Source organism: Numenius arquata, chromosome 8 (assembly GCF_964106895.1).
Source record: "Numenius arquata chromosome 8, bNumArq3.hap1.1, whole genome shotgun sequence".
NCBI classification, from domain to species: domain Eukaryota; kingdom Metazoa; phylum Chordata; class Aves; order Charadriiformes; family Scolopacidae; genus Numenius; species Numenius arquata.
This window is the reverse complement of record NC_133583.1, coordinates 36,554,008-36,569,474: the sequence shown is the minus strand read 5'-3', so window position 1 is coordinate 36,569,474 and position 15,467 is coordinate 36,554,008. Positions and strand designations below refer to the sequence as shown.

The 15,467-nt window shown below is 32.9% G+C and overlaps 1 protein-coding gene across 3 annotated transcripts in view; it reads left to right on the top strand.

Moving 5' to 3' along the window:
• KCNT2 (potassium sodium-activated channel subfamily T member 2) overlaps positions 1-15,467 on the top strand; it is a 156,036-nt gene that overhangs the window by 108,247 nt on the left and 32,322 nt on the right. The window contains exons 14-20 of one of the 3 annotated variants that reach the window (XM_074152411.1): positions 2,824-2,932; positions 8,489-8,638; positions 9,721-9,950; positions 10,630-10,846; positions 12,076-12,181; positions 12,457-12,629; positions 14,655-14,726. In XM_074152411.1, coding sequence (XP_074008512.1) covers positions 2,824-2,932; positions 8,489-8,638; positions 9,721-9,950; positions 10,630-10,846; positions 12,076-12,181; positions 12,457-12,629; positions 14,655-14,726 — 1,057 coding nt within the window. The remainder of the gene's footprint in view (positions 1-2,823; positions 2,933-8,488; positions 8,639-9,720; positions 9,951-10,629; positions 10,847-12,075; positions 12,182-12,456; positions 12,630-14,654; positions 14,727-15,467) is intronic. The other 2 variants (XM_074152412.1, XM_074152413.1) reach the window with 2 other exon arrangements.

The window sequence follows — 15,467 nt, the reverse complement described above, 5'->3', positions numbered from 1 at the left end:
CTCCCTGCTCCCTTTAGAAGAGAAAGTATCAGGTAAATGTCTATATTACCCTCAGCACCTCTCCACAATAAGAGTTCTGAACATAAATATAAAACACAATGACATTATAGGTAAGCTATAATCTGTCAAATCATGGGAGAAATGAGCAAGTTATTTTTGATCTGATCTGTGTTTAATACAAGAGCTTAACTCCAGCCAAGAGGACAAACCCATGGTACCTCTCATTATGTTTCAAATGGCTACAATATTTCTGATTATGGTGATTAGTTCACTGAAGAGTCTTTCACCTGGTATTCTCAAAGTACCTCTGAAAATTCAAAAGCTTCAAAACATTTCTGAAGTAGGTAGTGCATTACTTTCATATACCCATTTTACAGATGCGTAAAAAGTCATGAAGGGCACAAACAGCTCACACAAAAAATCAGTCTACAATAGGAGTGGAAATAGTTCTACGAGTCCCAGCTCCATGGCTCCTGATGTAAAAACACTTGACAACACAATGTGAATCTCTTACACATATGAGATTAAGATGACTGTTGTAGGACAGTAATCTCTGTTTGTTGTGTGCTATATTCTCTGTTAACATGTTATTTTACATAAAATCCATCCAAAAAGTCCCTCATATAGAGTGTGGAGTAGAGTATACTCTATACTAGAGTATAGAGCATATGGAGGATTTAAGTCTGAGATATACTTTTCATTTGCATTGTGCCGTCCATGATTTATTCATTGTCATTTATATATATATATAGGTCAGAATATACAGTTTGGTTTAATTTCAAGATCTGTAATAACAGATGATGAAATCATTTTCCTATATATTTTTTCTCACTCCTATTTTCAAAAGTATTAGCTATAATGTAACAACATTCTAAACAAAAAGCAAGGGAAAGTTATTTGGCAAAATCCTAGAAAAATTCAAAGATATGGAGAATTCTCATTCCTTCAATATCGGGAAGTCAATACTCACTTTCATAAATCTTTGCCATCTGACTAATGGTAATGGAATGCAGATATTCCATTCAAGCAGTAAACTATGCCTTATTCTCTCAAAATCTCTAGTTTAAAATGTAAATAGATTTATTAATGGCACATAGTCAACTAAAAGAACACATTTCTGTCTGAAGTATTTTCTGCAGGAAATATTTAATTGCTGTAACTGAAATATATTTGGGGAAGAAAAATCTCATTTTCTTCTATATTTGAGAGTGTCTTTATATAACTAAATTCCTTCCTTCCCTATGACATTTAAACGGGCCTTGATCTTCAGAAAATGAGAGAATGAATTTCTCCTTTCAGTATTCAATGATTCTGTTACTGAAAAGTCTCTAGAAATTTCACAAAAAGGAATAGAGAAGGCGTTCAAAGTATGCCCTCACTTTTGCTTTCACAAAGTGCCATGCTTACAGCTTTACTATAAATTCTGTCTAGAAAGTGGGTTAGTTAGAGAGGTAAGGTGTTTCTAAGAATTTCAATGATACATTATTGCAACTAGAAGAAGAGGTATGTAGACAGCTCAGTTCTAGGTAGGGAGGTTATTTGCTTACTTTTACTCAACAATTTTCATATGCCTTATGTTTTGATCAACGGCAGTACGACTTTTATCATTCCTTCTCATTAGAAGCAAATTCTGCTCCCACTGAAAATAGTGTAAACTAAATCAGCCCTTAAATTCAGAAGAAAAAAATTTATTTAGCATGCAATAAATGCCTTCATGATCGTAGAAAACCTTTACGACTTTAAGTTCCTACACTGACAAGGAGTTTCATTAAGTTGAAAGTTTCATGCTCATCCCTTTTTATATCTATTTTAATACTGTCAGGTATACATGAATGACATTAAAGAGTAATTCCTGGTTTGGTTTTGTGCCATCATCAGCACTTGAGAGCATTTAACTGTGATCTGAATTTTAAGAACTAGCCATCTAAGCTTGAATTCATACAATACTGAAAGCATGTGCAGAAGATTTGGCAGTTTTAATTATAAGCCAATACAGAGGACTAGATATAATGCCTCTGTTGCTTTCTCTCCCCTAAATTTCATTAAAAGACAGAAAAATATAGGTACGTCTCAAGTACTGGTCTGTCCCAACAAGTACTAATGTCCAAACATTCTTGTAAAGACTCTAAAAAGCAAAGCACAATTTTGTGATTACAAAAGCCAGACAAGGACTAGGGTAAAAAGAATGCAAAGTTATAAAAAACTGCAAAACAAAAAGCAACCACCCCACTTTCCTAGATTGCAAGGAGGCAGCAGGTGTTAGCAGTTCCTGGGGGAGATATTAGTCAAATCTACAACACAGACTGAATCCCGGAGCCACTGCCAATTAACCAGTTTGCAAGCCAGTACTGTCTAATTGATCAGCACTCCTGCACTGCAGTATTTTAGGTATGCTATTTTCTTAACACAGCACTGTATCTCTGTAAAATGCTTGATGTCTCTATACCAGTTTATGCAAAACTGCAGAAGTGCAAAAGATACAAACTAGACTAAGGTGCGTGGCTCACTCATACAACTAGCACAGCGAGATAGTGGAATTGGATTTCACAGAGCCTTTGCATCCTCTCCATGTGTAGCTGCAGCACAGAAAGTATGAACTGGATGCAAAATTAACTCTCCTCCTGCAATCTGAGAGATGGGGCATAGATGGGGCAAATCATACACAGCTGCTCTCCGGGTTCAAGTGGAAGATGAAAATCTAGAGGCGAATTTTGATTGACCCTATCTTCACCATTTTCCTAGACAAGGAAAAGAAGTGATAATTCTGTTAAATTGAAAATATTTTTGTAAAAAAAAATTATATCTTTTTTTTTTTTTCTACAGATCATGTTGTGTGTGAAGAGGAATTCAAATATGCTATGCTAGCTCTGAATTGTATATGCCCAGCTACCTCTACTTTAATCACACTGCTGGTTCATACATCTAGGGGACAGTAAGTATATAATACCAAAAAAAACCCCAACAATCTTGTAAAAATTATAGCTGATATTCTTTGGAAAGTAGTTTACCCTAAACTCCCAGACAACTAGTTTTTAAAACAAGTTTTTAAAATAAATTGGAACTTTCTGCACAATAGAAGCATCGAGATGTTTTACTCAAGATATTATCATTTAAAAAAAAACCATCCCCCCCAATATTTAACAATTTTTTGCCTGCTGTTGTGCCACTTTCACAATAGAAGATATGAAAAATTTGCATTTACAATTTAGTAGGTTGAATCGTGGATCTATCACACAGTGCTACTTAAGAACACCAAGACCCAAGAATACCTATTTTAATGTTAATTTGAAGGTCTGTTTTTGTACCCATATAAAAATTCCTATTCATTGAGCTCCAAAAATGTTTTTCTGGTAACATATAAAATGTTATTTGCTATTCAGTGCCTGTACATTAAGAAGCAAGCAAACATACATATGAAGAGATGGTTTATAACATAAAAACCATGCTGCTGGAAGGGGTACAGAATTATGGTGTCTTTACAGACTGCATAGTCACAGTAGAACCTCTCTATAATTTTACTACATCTAGTGTATCTCTGTTATGCTATATTCCTGGAATAATAACATACTGTTATCAAAATGTGGGCGGAGAGAGGCATTGAAGAGTAAATCTCCAAATATATCTGTAGAAATGGAATATGTGCACATAGACTGCACAAGAATACTTTTGAGAGTCTAGTAAAAAAACATACTTTTTTTCAAGTAACTATGGACCCAGTAATATCTTGATATTTACAAGCAGAGCTACTTAACCTTCTGTATGGCATTTGTAGTATTCCCCTGTACCCAGGATGGGGAAAATTGCAATTACTGCTAGAACTTTTACTACTAAGAACAACAAATGTCAAGATTTTAATGGCACTGTCTGTACTAGAATCTGCTAGAAAGAAGACAACAAAATACTGTTTCCATGCCTCCTGAGAATCATGGTGAAATACATTCTTCATCTGCTTGGCTTTCATTATCTGACATGCACAGAATACAGAGCCTTTTTTAATTATTTCCTATTATATGTAAATGAAAGAAGAATAGTGTTCTTAACAGCTAGCAGAGAATTTTCCATCAGCACAAAATCAGACATATGAAAGGGACTCTGTTTTCTGCTGTATTTAAGAAGTTAGCATTTCATTTTTAACACAGGCATATTGAACATTTTTACAGATTCCCAACTATGATGCAAAGTAACTAATGTAGAATGCAAAAGCACTTATTATTTCTTTTGCAATCAGAATTAATTTATATTATCAGGGTTGTTAAAGCAACTGATTTCTCATCTGGTCATTGTATACTAGGAGCAAAAAATATTTTTTGTTCAATTAGCTCTCAGCATTACTTTGAATGCTTCTCACAGAAACATTCAAGCTTGCTGCAAAAATACAGAAAGACTGGAAAAGTGAAAATGTCTAGTTGTCATTCTTCTACTTTAGTCAGCACTCATCAGAGCATTTAATCTCAGATGAACTCCAAAATAGTGAAAAATGGCAAACTTTGAACATCTTAGAGCATGTGTTTTAATGCTGGACTAATTGGTTGAACAGAGATGACTGTTCTTTAAAACCACAATATATCTGTGAAAGTCTAAAACAGAAAAATTGGAGAGAAAAAACTTCAAAATTTATTTCAAATTTGAGTAGCCTTGATGTCACAGTGCTAAAAATAAAAACCTCAAAAAAATCAAGTATTTCTTTCCCAAAATATCACTAAGCTTTCAAAGTCAATATTTTTGCTATTTCCCTCAATTTCTTTGTTTCCTAAAAATTTACATAATTCCCATACATAAAAAGGTACACAATTCCCAAACTTGTGTGATTTTCTTCCCCTTTTACTCCTTACAACTTTTTAAAATCCCATGGAAATGAGTTTAATTTCGTGATTTTAATTTTTCACTAAGTTTTGTACAAGTGGACAAATCTGTTCAATGTATGATAAAAAGCACTAAGTCAAGCATTCAAAATTAGGAAATAAGGAGAAAGCCATCCTTTTGCTAGACTCCTCTGATCTTATTAAAAAACCCTACTGTGCTCTTGAAAAATATTAAGTAGTGATGTACTTGAGCTTACTTTTTGCTTATAACTGAGCGTTACATAAGTCATGTTTAATCTTGAAGTTTTGTGTCCTTGAACATTTAGTTAAGATGGTGTTTAACATCTTTAACCATTGATTTTTAACAAGTATGCACTTCTTGAATATAATATTGTAAATTCAAAGGTCAGTAGTCACAGATAATTGAAAAAATTATATAAAGTATTTATACATGTGAAAATAATTTCTTTCCTAAAATACCACTTCAATGCCCCAATTTTATTTATCTTAAACCTATTTTACTGTTTTATTCATAATTTTTATGTGCAATACCATAATTGATTTAAACACTTGCTAACTAAAATAAACTCATAGCTAGATAACAGGTATAAAACTGATCTTTAGAAGTATTATACTTAAGTCAAGAAATTTATTTTCAAACTTTTTTATTGAGTATACATTAATGCTTTATAGGAAAAATTCCTTTAAACTTACATTTTTTGTTAGCATCTCCTGAGATTTGCACTGACTCCAGAGTGTTTGAAGAGCATTGGTAAAACACGATTCTGCACTTCATTGTCTTCAGGGGGAAATCTGTTTTCAAAACAGGTGTCAGTGTTAAGCTTCATCTACAGGTTTTCATTATATTGCAGACATAAAACTTCTTTGGATTTGATTAATTTATAAATCAGAGTACTTGTTACGGCTTTTCTAGATATTTTCTAATGTTGAATAATAGGAAAATCAACTACTAATTTTTAAAATAGGTTAAATAAGCTTCACTTATGCATATGAAAGATGAAGTCAGATGAACATTTGAGTTTGGCTAAGTATAAGTAAAAAGAATAAGTGAAAACAGATTATTTAAGCTACAAATAAAGATTTTAACTTTACATTCATCTATATCCAAACTAAATATTAAATTAGATCTAAATAATGAAGAATATTTGTTAAATAGACTTACAATGTTAACAGTGAACTGCTTTCCTTTACATTTGTTCCTGTTTAATTATCCTTTTGTTATCCTGGTTACTACCAACACCTGCATTAAACTTTATGTAGGATTTGAGTTTTAAATCCCTGTCAATATTAACTTTTATAAAAAGAGCAGACTTGGATTCTGGGGAGACTGCAATGATGAAGTAACTGCTTCCAGCCTTCAGTAATCTTTTTAAAGTCTATTCAAAGTCATTGGGAGGATTTTCTTAATAATTAGTTCAAGTTTTCATTCACAGAAGCCCCGTATCTGTTGATACTTTAGTAACTTCAATATAGTGAGTAGGAATATTCAAGTTGTTATCACAGATAACCAAGTTCCAATGAGTACCTATGCTTTTCCATTCCACAAGAAATGGCTCTTCTTTTTACACATTATTTTACACAGTATTTTATTTGCAACCAGAGGAGATTTTCAAGGAACTGACCAGAACATCTCTTGCTTTTTGTCATTTCCCTGGTCAAAAGTCATTCATTATGGGAAAATATGACCACTTTGAAGTTCTGCCTTCTTAACATTTGTTAATTTAGTGAAGTTATGATCTTAACCTAAGTGACTTATGTTTTAATAGAATTAAACAGTTCATTGACAGTTCATAGATAAAACATTGTCCCAACTGTTTGCTGTAATCTTACAAATGAAGTGCTACCTATTTCACAGGCAATCTATTTCCTATTTTTCTTAAGAAATAATGTGACTATTGTTACTAATACAAGCTCATTTCTGATAATCATGAGGATAAGTACACTGGGAAATTGCTGGAAGTTGAAGTCAATACATAGCAACAGAACACAGGAAAAATTATTATTCTCTATTATGCTAATTAGAATGATAGTACAATAAATAGTAAACAAAAAGAAACACATGTACATAAATTCAAAACACCTTATCTTTTGATACTAATATGTGAGGAGACTTGGGAAGTTGTTCATTTTCTAAGCAACTTTGGCCAGATCAACCTGCTATTAAAATTAAGGGGAAGTTTGCTTCCATTTATGTGAACTGGCTTTGGTCTTTAATGCTGTTTTTTGGATTAAACCAACTAGATGTAAATAATCCCATTTTCTTCTCAGCTGTTTATAGAATTCAAAACCTCAGTCTGTAAGACACCAAAATTCTACCTGGAATCATATTTATAATTTTATTATTGATCTTAATTATTAATCTTAACATTTATCTTTAAATGTTATCTAATTATCTAATCTAGTAACAGAACTTTATTAAGGTTTGTATTAGGATACAAAATATTGGAAGGAATTAGCCTATCTGACTCGAACTTATTGTGATCTTTACAGAACAGCCCCATGGGAAGCTTTCAGACAACTAACTGGAACCAAGCAGACTTTAAACAGGTGAACATTTTATTTTAGGGGGGAAAAGTAAAATATGGAAAATTTTCTTGTGTAATTAAATTTTTAGTTCTGCTATTCTACACCTAGTGCACTATTTGTTAATACTGTTTATCATTTCTACTATTTATTATTTATACTTATTTCCATCTTGAAACAAAATGTTTCTATGCTGAGGGTAGAGAAAAATTGTAAATTTAATTAAAACAGAAATTGTGTTAAGATATTGCAAATGTATAAATGAGCATGCCCCAATATCTTGAGATCTTAACTTCAAATGGCAAGACAGCACATTTGTCAGTTTTATGTCCTATATGCATATATAAAAACATATATATCATATATATATGTGGACAGAACCTTGTTTCCACGTGAAACTTAATAAACTAAGAAGTTCACAGAAGCCCCAAGTCTGCAAGTTGTGGTGTTAGCTGAGGTTTGGAACATTTCCCCTAACAGTCTGTTTGGATAAAGAACTTTAGCTGCATATAGTAAAGGATGATAAGCTTAATATGGCTAAAGTAATAATTTATTTTCTTCTACTAGAGAAAAGAAGGTATATACTTGTCATAGTATACAAGGCACAACAATCAAAGATGTCCATAGAGTAAATGCTGAAGATAACCGATAAACAAATGCAGAAAAAAAAAAATCTTTCTTACAGATAAAGTAACCAAAGCCAAATGGGTCTTTCCTACATAAGTTATTTTCAACGATTCTTTACCTACTTCAAGCAGGAACCAGACAATCTGCCGTGGAGCATCCGAAGAGCCTGCCTTTATGAATAGAACGAGTATGCTGTTGGTTTCACCTGTCATCTTTAAATTTCAGTGAATCTACTCACTATGGTGTGAATTTAAGTAATTTGGCTATACCTCTCCCAATGTAAAAGCACATAATCTAATATGCCTATTACTTAGCAGAAAATGCTTTTTAATTCATTAAAACAATCTCTCTACTTAACAGTATTACCAAGCTTTGATCTCAAATATTTCTTTCAGATTAGCCTATGGGACCTTTCTAGTAACATTTGTGGTTTCTGTTGCCATGAAATACTGCTCTGATCAATAAGAATTTTACATTAAGTTTTAAATTATTCTTTTTATCTGTACATGTTTCAGGGAGAGTCAGCAATCATCAGAACAATGGCAGAAAATGTATGGGAGATGCTCTGGTAATGAAGTGTATCATATTAACCTGGAAGAAAGTACTTTTTTTGCTGAGTACGAGGGGAAAAGCTTCACATATGCTTCTTTCCATGCACATAAAAAGTATGTTTATTTTCCTATCAACAATTAAAAGTTCAAAACAATAATTAATAGTTCTGCATTCAGAGGTGCAATATTACACATTACTCTGTTTCTGGGTTTAAATATCTGGCCACTAATTTTTCTGTAAATTAAAGCTGGTCAGGTAAAAGCTCATGTTGGTTCTATATAGGCCAGCTCAGTCTGGGAGAATGGAATATAAAGGATATTTGGGATAAGCCTGACAACCAGAAAAAAATTGTACCTTAGAGAAGTTACATGAAAGCACCAGTCCCTTTCCATGTCCAAAACAATCTAGAAAAGGGTGGGTGGGAGGATGTTAGTGTATTTTTTTTATTATTTATTTAGGAGTCAGCTGGAAATCTGGCTTCCTTTGTGGAGTGTTCATTTTATGCAAAATGTTCAATTTAAAGTTGGTACATGCTATATTTTGGTGGTTGTTCAAAATAAAATCATATTTTTTCTGTTAGATGTTAACATACCTTTTTTAGGTTCCAGATCATGCATCATTTATTCAGTGCTGCTCTGTGAGGTGAATGTACAAACTGAACAGAAATCATGTATATTCATATATATTTAACAAGATGGACATATATCAAACCCTGAACACTGAGTTTATTGTCATATTTAATAAGTGAGAGAAAGATTTGGGGGGGGGCTTATTTATTTATTCTTATTTTCTATCACTAATCAAATACATTTCTAGAAATGAATTGCAAAAATGAATTCTGAAAATGGTTTCCATTACATATGAATTATGGAACAGTTTAACAAGATGAATACTTTTTCATATTATATATTATTATATATCCATCCTTCTACTAATATTTTCCCAGAAGGGACTATTCATCTGATAGAAAAAAAAATAATCAGCTGGAACAGCATTAGAAGAATAGGGATTCATAAGCTCATAAAATCTGCTTGATCAGAAGTGGCCTATTTAGTAGATAACATTTTTCAGACATATTTGTCATCCAAAAATCTGCAAAATATAACAATATACTGGAGGTTCATTTTTGACAGTGGAAATTCTAGTATATACAGGACTATGCAAAATGAACCATGCCTTTCCTTTTCTAATCAAGGTTTGGAGTCTGTCTGATTGGTGTTAGAAAGGAAGATAACAAAAACATTTTGCTGAATCCAGGTCCTCGATATATCATGAGTTCTACAGATATATGCTTTTATATAAATATCACCAAAGAAGAGAATTCTGCTTTTAAGAAGCAAGAAAAGCATAGAAAAAAACACGAATCAAAGTTATCTTATCATGGAGCTTCTAGGTTACCTGTACACAGTATAATAGCCAGCATGGGTAAGTAAAAAAAAAAAAATCAACCTCACAACATATTCTTATTCATTGAGTAGTGCATTTTAAAGGTCTTAACAGTGTATTCCTAAAATTGTAATTTAAATTAATATATAAGAAATTGTAATAGTGTTTGGAAAGATAAAACATTACACACTTGTCCTTGTATTTTCAAAAAAAACACCAAACAAAACCAACGGAATTTGATTATGTTTTTCTTTTACTTGATGATATGGAATTAAACCACTTAAGAATGTTATATAAAAAAGTAGTAATAAAACGTAGGCAAAGCAAAACAACTGGGAAAATCACGTGGGTAATTTCTTTGTCATTCATAGCTCATTGTTTGTAGTAAGTTTTCATAACCTTTAAAAAAACGCCCTTGCTCAATAAAAACCTACGGGCTGTTGATGCATGTAAATATGGATTAATTATATAAAGTATGATTTTAAAAAGGTAGTTAACAAGAAAATTATGTTAATGGTCAGCAAAAGTGCTACTTTGAAGGAAAAGGCTTCCTCAGGTATAGTTTAAATATTTGTTATATTTTAATGTAATAAACACAATCAATATAGCATTCCTTTCAGTCTTTGGCTGTGTAATCAGGTAATCCCCACTAAATATCAGAATCTCCTTTAAATGTTTTGACAACCACATTGAGAAAATGCTTTCACTGCTACTTCAGGGACAGTGGCTATTGATTTACAAGATACAGGATGCCGAACGTCCAGTGGACCTACACTAGCTCTTCCTTCTGAGGGAGGTAAAGAGGGCAGACGGCCCAGTATAGCACCCGTTTTGGAAGTTGCAGACTCATCCTCGCTTCAGACGTGTGACCTGCTAAGCGACCAGTCAGAAGATGAAACTACCCCATCAGATGATGAAGTCTCTGCAGGCTTAGAGTATGTATATTAAATATAAAATAAAGAACATAACTTGAAAAGATAAAATGTAAATGGTATGTAAATGGTAACCATGTAAATGGTTACAATATTGAAGTAAAAAAACCCCACCAGACTAACTCCTCCATTTGCTGGAGATTTCCTATACTCAGTTATAAAGATCTAGTTTTGTATTGCAATTTTTTTAATAGCATTTTTTATGACTGTTTTTCTTACATTCTATAGTTATAAAGACAGGAGTCAATTAATTTGTAAACAGATAAGTACTTCTGTCCCAAGAATGCAGTGATAATCAGATCATTCAACAGGCTTGTTGAATGCTGGGACCACGTGTCTGACTTCAAAATGTAGGAATGACAAAAGAAGCAGTATGAAACAAAATGATTACATCTAATTTAAAATGCTTGTTCGCATGTTCCTGAAAGTAATGATACATTACTAAGATAAAACCAGAAGATTCAATCCTGTAACTGCCATGCAGATAAGCAGTTATATTTACTGGAATTACTGACAGGGACATTAAAACTGAAATACACAATTATGCCAGTGGCTCACCTAGCACAGTTTCCCATCTCCAACGGTGGCAAGCCTGAGAAGCCCCAGGGAAGACCATAAAACTTAAATTAAAAAAATAATAGAACAAGTCATCTTAGATCTACAGACTGAAAAACCAGGATTTAAAAGGCCTCATATTAAAAAATAAGGTGAATTAGAAATTTCATCTTATCCAGAAGTGGATTTACCATTTAAAATCTGTTCCAGCCATGTTGAAAGTATGTTATTAAAGCAAGAAGGTAATGACCTCATTCATTCTTGATAAGTGTTTGAAAGAAAAAGGGAGAAGGAAGAGCAGAAGTATGACAATTATTTCTATTTTCTTTCCTTCGCTTTTTTCCTTCTGTCTAAGTTTCCAGTACCTGCATTCGAAAGAGTAGGACAGCACACTATAATCCATTTTCAAAGAGGCCTATACAAAAAAAACACAAGCAAAATTCCTTTAGTCCCCAAAAGCACGATGGCTTCCACTAAATTGTATGGAATTGGTCGAAGTTACAAAATATATTCCTTTAATCCTTATTAAACATAATTCATTTCATGTACTCGACTCTGCTAGTCTACAGATAACTGCAAAACTTGGACATAGGTATAAACACCCCATAAAATAGTTGTATAGTTAACTATGTTTCAGTAATTTGCTATACTGAAAAGTGTTTGTTCTATTCTCCTAGGTATGCCAAAGGCTATCCTCCTTACTCTCCATATATCGGAAGCTCTCCCACATTTTGTCATCTTCTGCATGAAAAAGTACCCTTCTGTTGTCTTAGACTAGATAAGGTAAAGGGAGTTTCTGTTACTGGATAAAATGGCATTCTCATTTGCATCTGAACAGAGTTAAATTCTGGTTTCTACTTAGAGATGAGTTTGTTCAGCACTTGCTAAGCTATAATATGGTTTCTCATCCTTTTTGTCACCAAGCTTTTTTTATGTCTGATCAGGTCTATATCAGGTCATCCAATACAACTCTCTATTTCCAATGGTAAAAACCTTTAATGTCACAGCTAAATCTCTTTATTCACATCCACTAAACTTGTTTCTTATTTTGATTTTAGGGATGCCAACATAACTACTACGAAGATGCCAAAGCCTATGGATTCAAAAATAAATTGATTATAGTTGCAGCAGAAACTGCTGGAAATGGCTTATATAACTTTATTGTTCCACTCAGAGCTTATTACCGACCAAAGAAAGAACTAAATCCCATTGTATTACTTCTGGATAACCCGTAAGTAGATTTTAATTTTTTTTTTTTTTTTTTGTAATACATTTTAAATTCATTTTATCATTACTTCAATAGATGATCACTCTTCACATGGCCAACTTAAAATCAAAAACATTATGGCACATTTATCTTTGAGAAAAGTTGGTGACAAGAAATAATGCCCTATTTTCACTGTCATATACAAAATTGACATTTTACTGACTGTAAATGGCCATAGTAAATTTAAATATCCTTATTCTTCATGGCCAGTGTTTCAGCTAAGTATTTCTTAAAAATACCCAAAATAATGTGAATATTACTGCTAAAATTAAATAACTTCATAAACATTGTATAACAGTGTCACAGCCACATGACAGCAGTTCAGACAACACTAACCTACTTAACAGAACTTAATTTTAGACTCTAAGATAAACAGTTCTTTAAGCCAGTAGGACACCCTCCCCTTCCCCTCCCCCCAACTTTGTGTACAATTATATAAAGCCATGGAGGAAAATTAAAACCTGCAGTATTGTTGTTACTACCACATCTGTCTGGAGATCACTGGAATTGTTAGCCTTTCTTTCATTACCTGTTCAAAATTTAAAAGCAATTCTTATCTGGCAAGACTGACTCATTTATACTCTGACAATGAACGAAAGAGACTTTGGGGGGTTTTTTGCAACACTTCGGTACTGCTCAAGTACTTAAAAAATCCCAACTTGGAAGACACAGAAATGGAAGTTAGCCGTATACAGAAAATTAGATCCAAATATGACTCAAAGAAATGACAGCAGCAGAAATTTCTTACAGGTTCTGATTGCAGGCTGGCACTACCCTTTGCTTATATATGTTCTAGTTTAAGCGATTTATTATACAAAGGCCTGCTGTGAAGTGTCCCGCTGTTGCCTTGGACAGCTCTTTAGTGAAGCTGTATACACCTGTGTTTGCAAAACAGAAGCTTTTTTATGTACATATTGTGGCATGAAGTGAATTATACAAATTGGTAAAAGCCTAAATTAGGATAAAGAACTTCTGATTTGTGACTTTTAAAGATGTGAACATACAGTGCCCTCTAGTGCTTGTTCTCTTTTCCAGCATAGTGCCTGATTTCACATATTTTAATGCTGTTGTGGCATTTTATGGCTAAACCCACTTTTTATTAGCATAAAGTAAAAGCTATGGTTGCTAATTAAACTAATACCCTTAGTGTTGTCTCTCTCTACACAGCATTTGCAGTGACTCCTCTGAAAGGCCAACATTCATGGGACTACAGAAGCTGAAAAGCCAGCATGCTTTCCATACATGCATGAGGTGTAATTCAGGCTGCCATTCAAGTCAATTGGAATTTTGTAATTTATTTCATTGGACTTAGGAATTGAGCCACCTTTGTTGAATATATCTATGCCACGTTGTTATATTCCTATTTTCTTTATTTATCAAGGCAATTTATTATAGTATGCTTATTCTGATATCTGCACATCACACGTATTTTAACATTTCCAATGTTTCTTAGTATGTAAGAAGAAATACAGTAAAATTTATTATTAAAGAAACAATGCAATAAAACACAGTATCTTAATTTTACATTCCATTTTAAAAATAAGGTTTCATCTATGATTCTCTCATTGACTTGAATGGAGCTGTTGGCACAAAAAAACAAATGATGATTGGGTTCTCACTTCACATTTAACTTAAAAATTCTTCCTGTTTAAATACTCCCAAGTCATGCATTGGAGTATAACTTGGTAGTGTGTCTTTGACATCAGTCATTCATTCTTATATTTGGAATTCTACTGTGCCATAAAATTTCTGATTTAAGAGGTGCATTTATTAATATAAGCATGTTAATTCTGATCATCCTTTATGATCACAGCAAACTGTTGATTCACAGCTTTCTGCAAACCTATTTCCTGTTTAAAGTGATATACTGCCAAAGTTTAAAAAAGTTATTTTTTTTAAAAAAAAAGCTACCAGTTTATTGAAATATTTTAGAAGAGATGCTGCTGTTGTGATATTGTGTTTCATTTTGTAATCCCATCTGCTGCTTAGGCCAGATATGCATTTTCTGGATGCAATCTGTTGGTTTCCAATGGTTTACTACATGGTGGGCTCTATCGACAAGTAGGTGAAATAACTGTTAGAAAACTTAACATTGTAGTGCTCAGTGGTTTGTTGTGTGTATCGTCATTGCATGTTTAAGTGTGTGTTGTATTTGAAGATGATCTTTTTGCATGCATGGTTTGTGTCTGTGTGCTATAATTTGGGATTTCAATTTTCTGCCTTATAGAGGATATCATTAGTGAAAATTGTGTCATGGAACACAGGTTAATATCTTCAACAACACAAGATTAAGACTTAATTAGGTGCATTAATATGTTTCTACAAATTGCCAGATTATAGCCCTGATTCTACTGTCATTCTATAATTAGTTACAATTTGTTTGGGTTTACTGACTAGGGTTTTGTAAAGATAGCAACAGAATGTTGACAATCTCGAATGCGTCCAACAGTCTTCATCATCTGCTACTTAAAATATCACCTACTCCTACATTTCTGTCTTCACCTTTGCTCATATATATTTGCATGTCTAGGTTTAGCAACATAGATTTAATGTAAAAATCAGGCAGAAACAAGAGCAAGGGCTCATCAGCTTTTAGCAAACTCCCGTGTGTTGAGTGTCAATTTAAAGAAGAATATGGTTTGCTTCACTTCATAGCTAAACTGAGTTGGGGCTACAAACCCATAATACTCATTCCCTAGCTAGAAATCAAAAATTTATCTCCTGTCCTGAATTAACAGAACCCAGTATTTCAATGAGAATTCTCAAGCCAACATTTCTCCATCTCAACCTGTTGTAACAAGG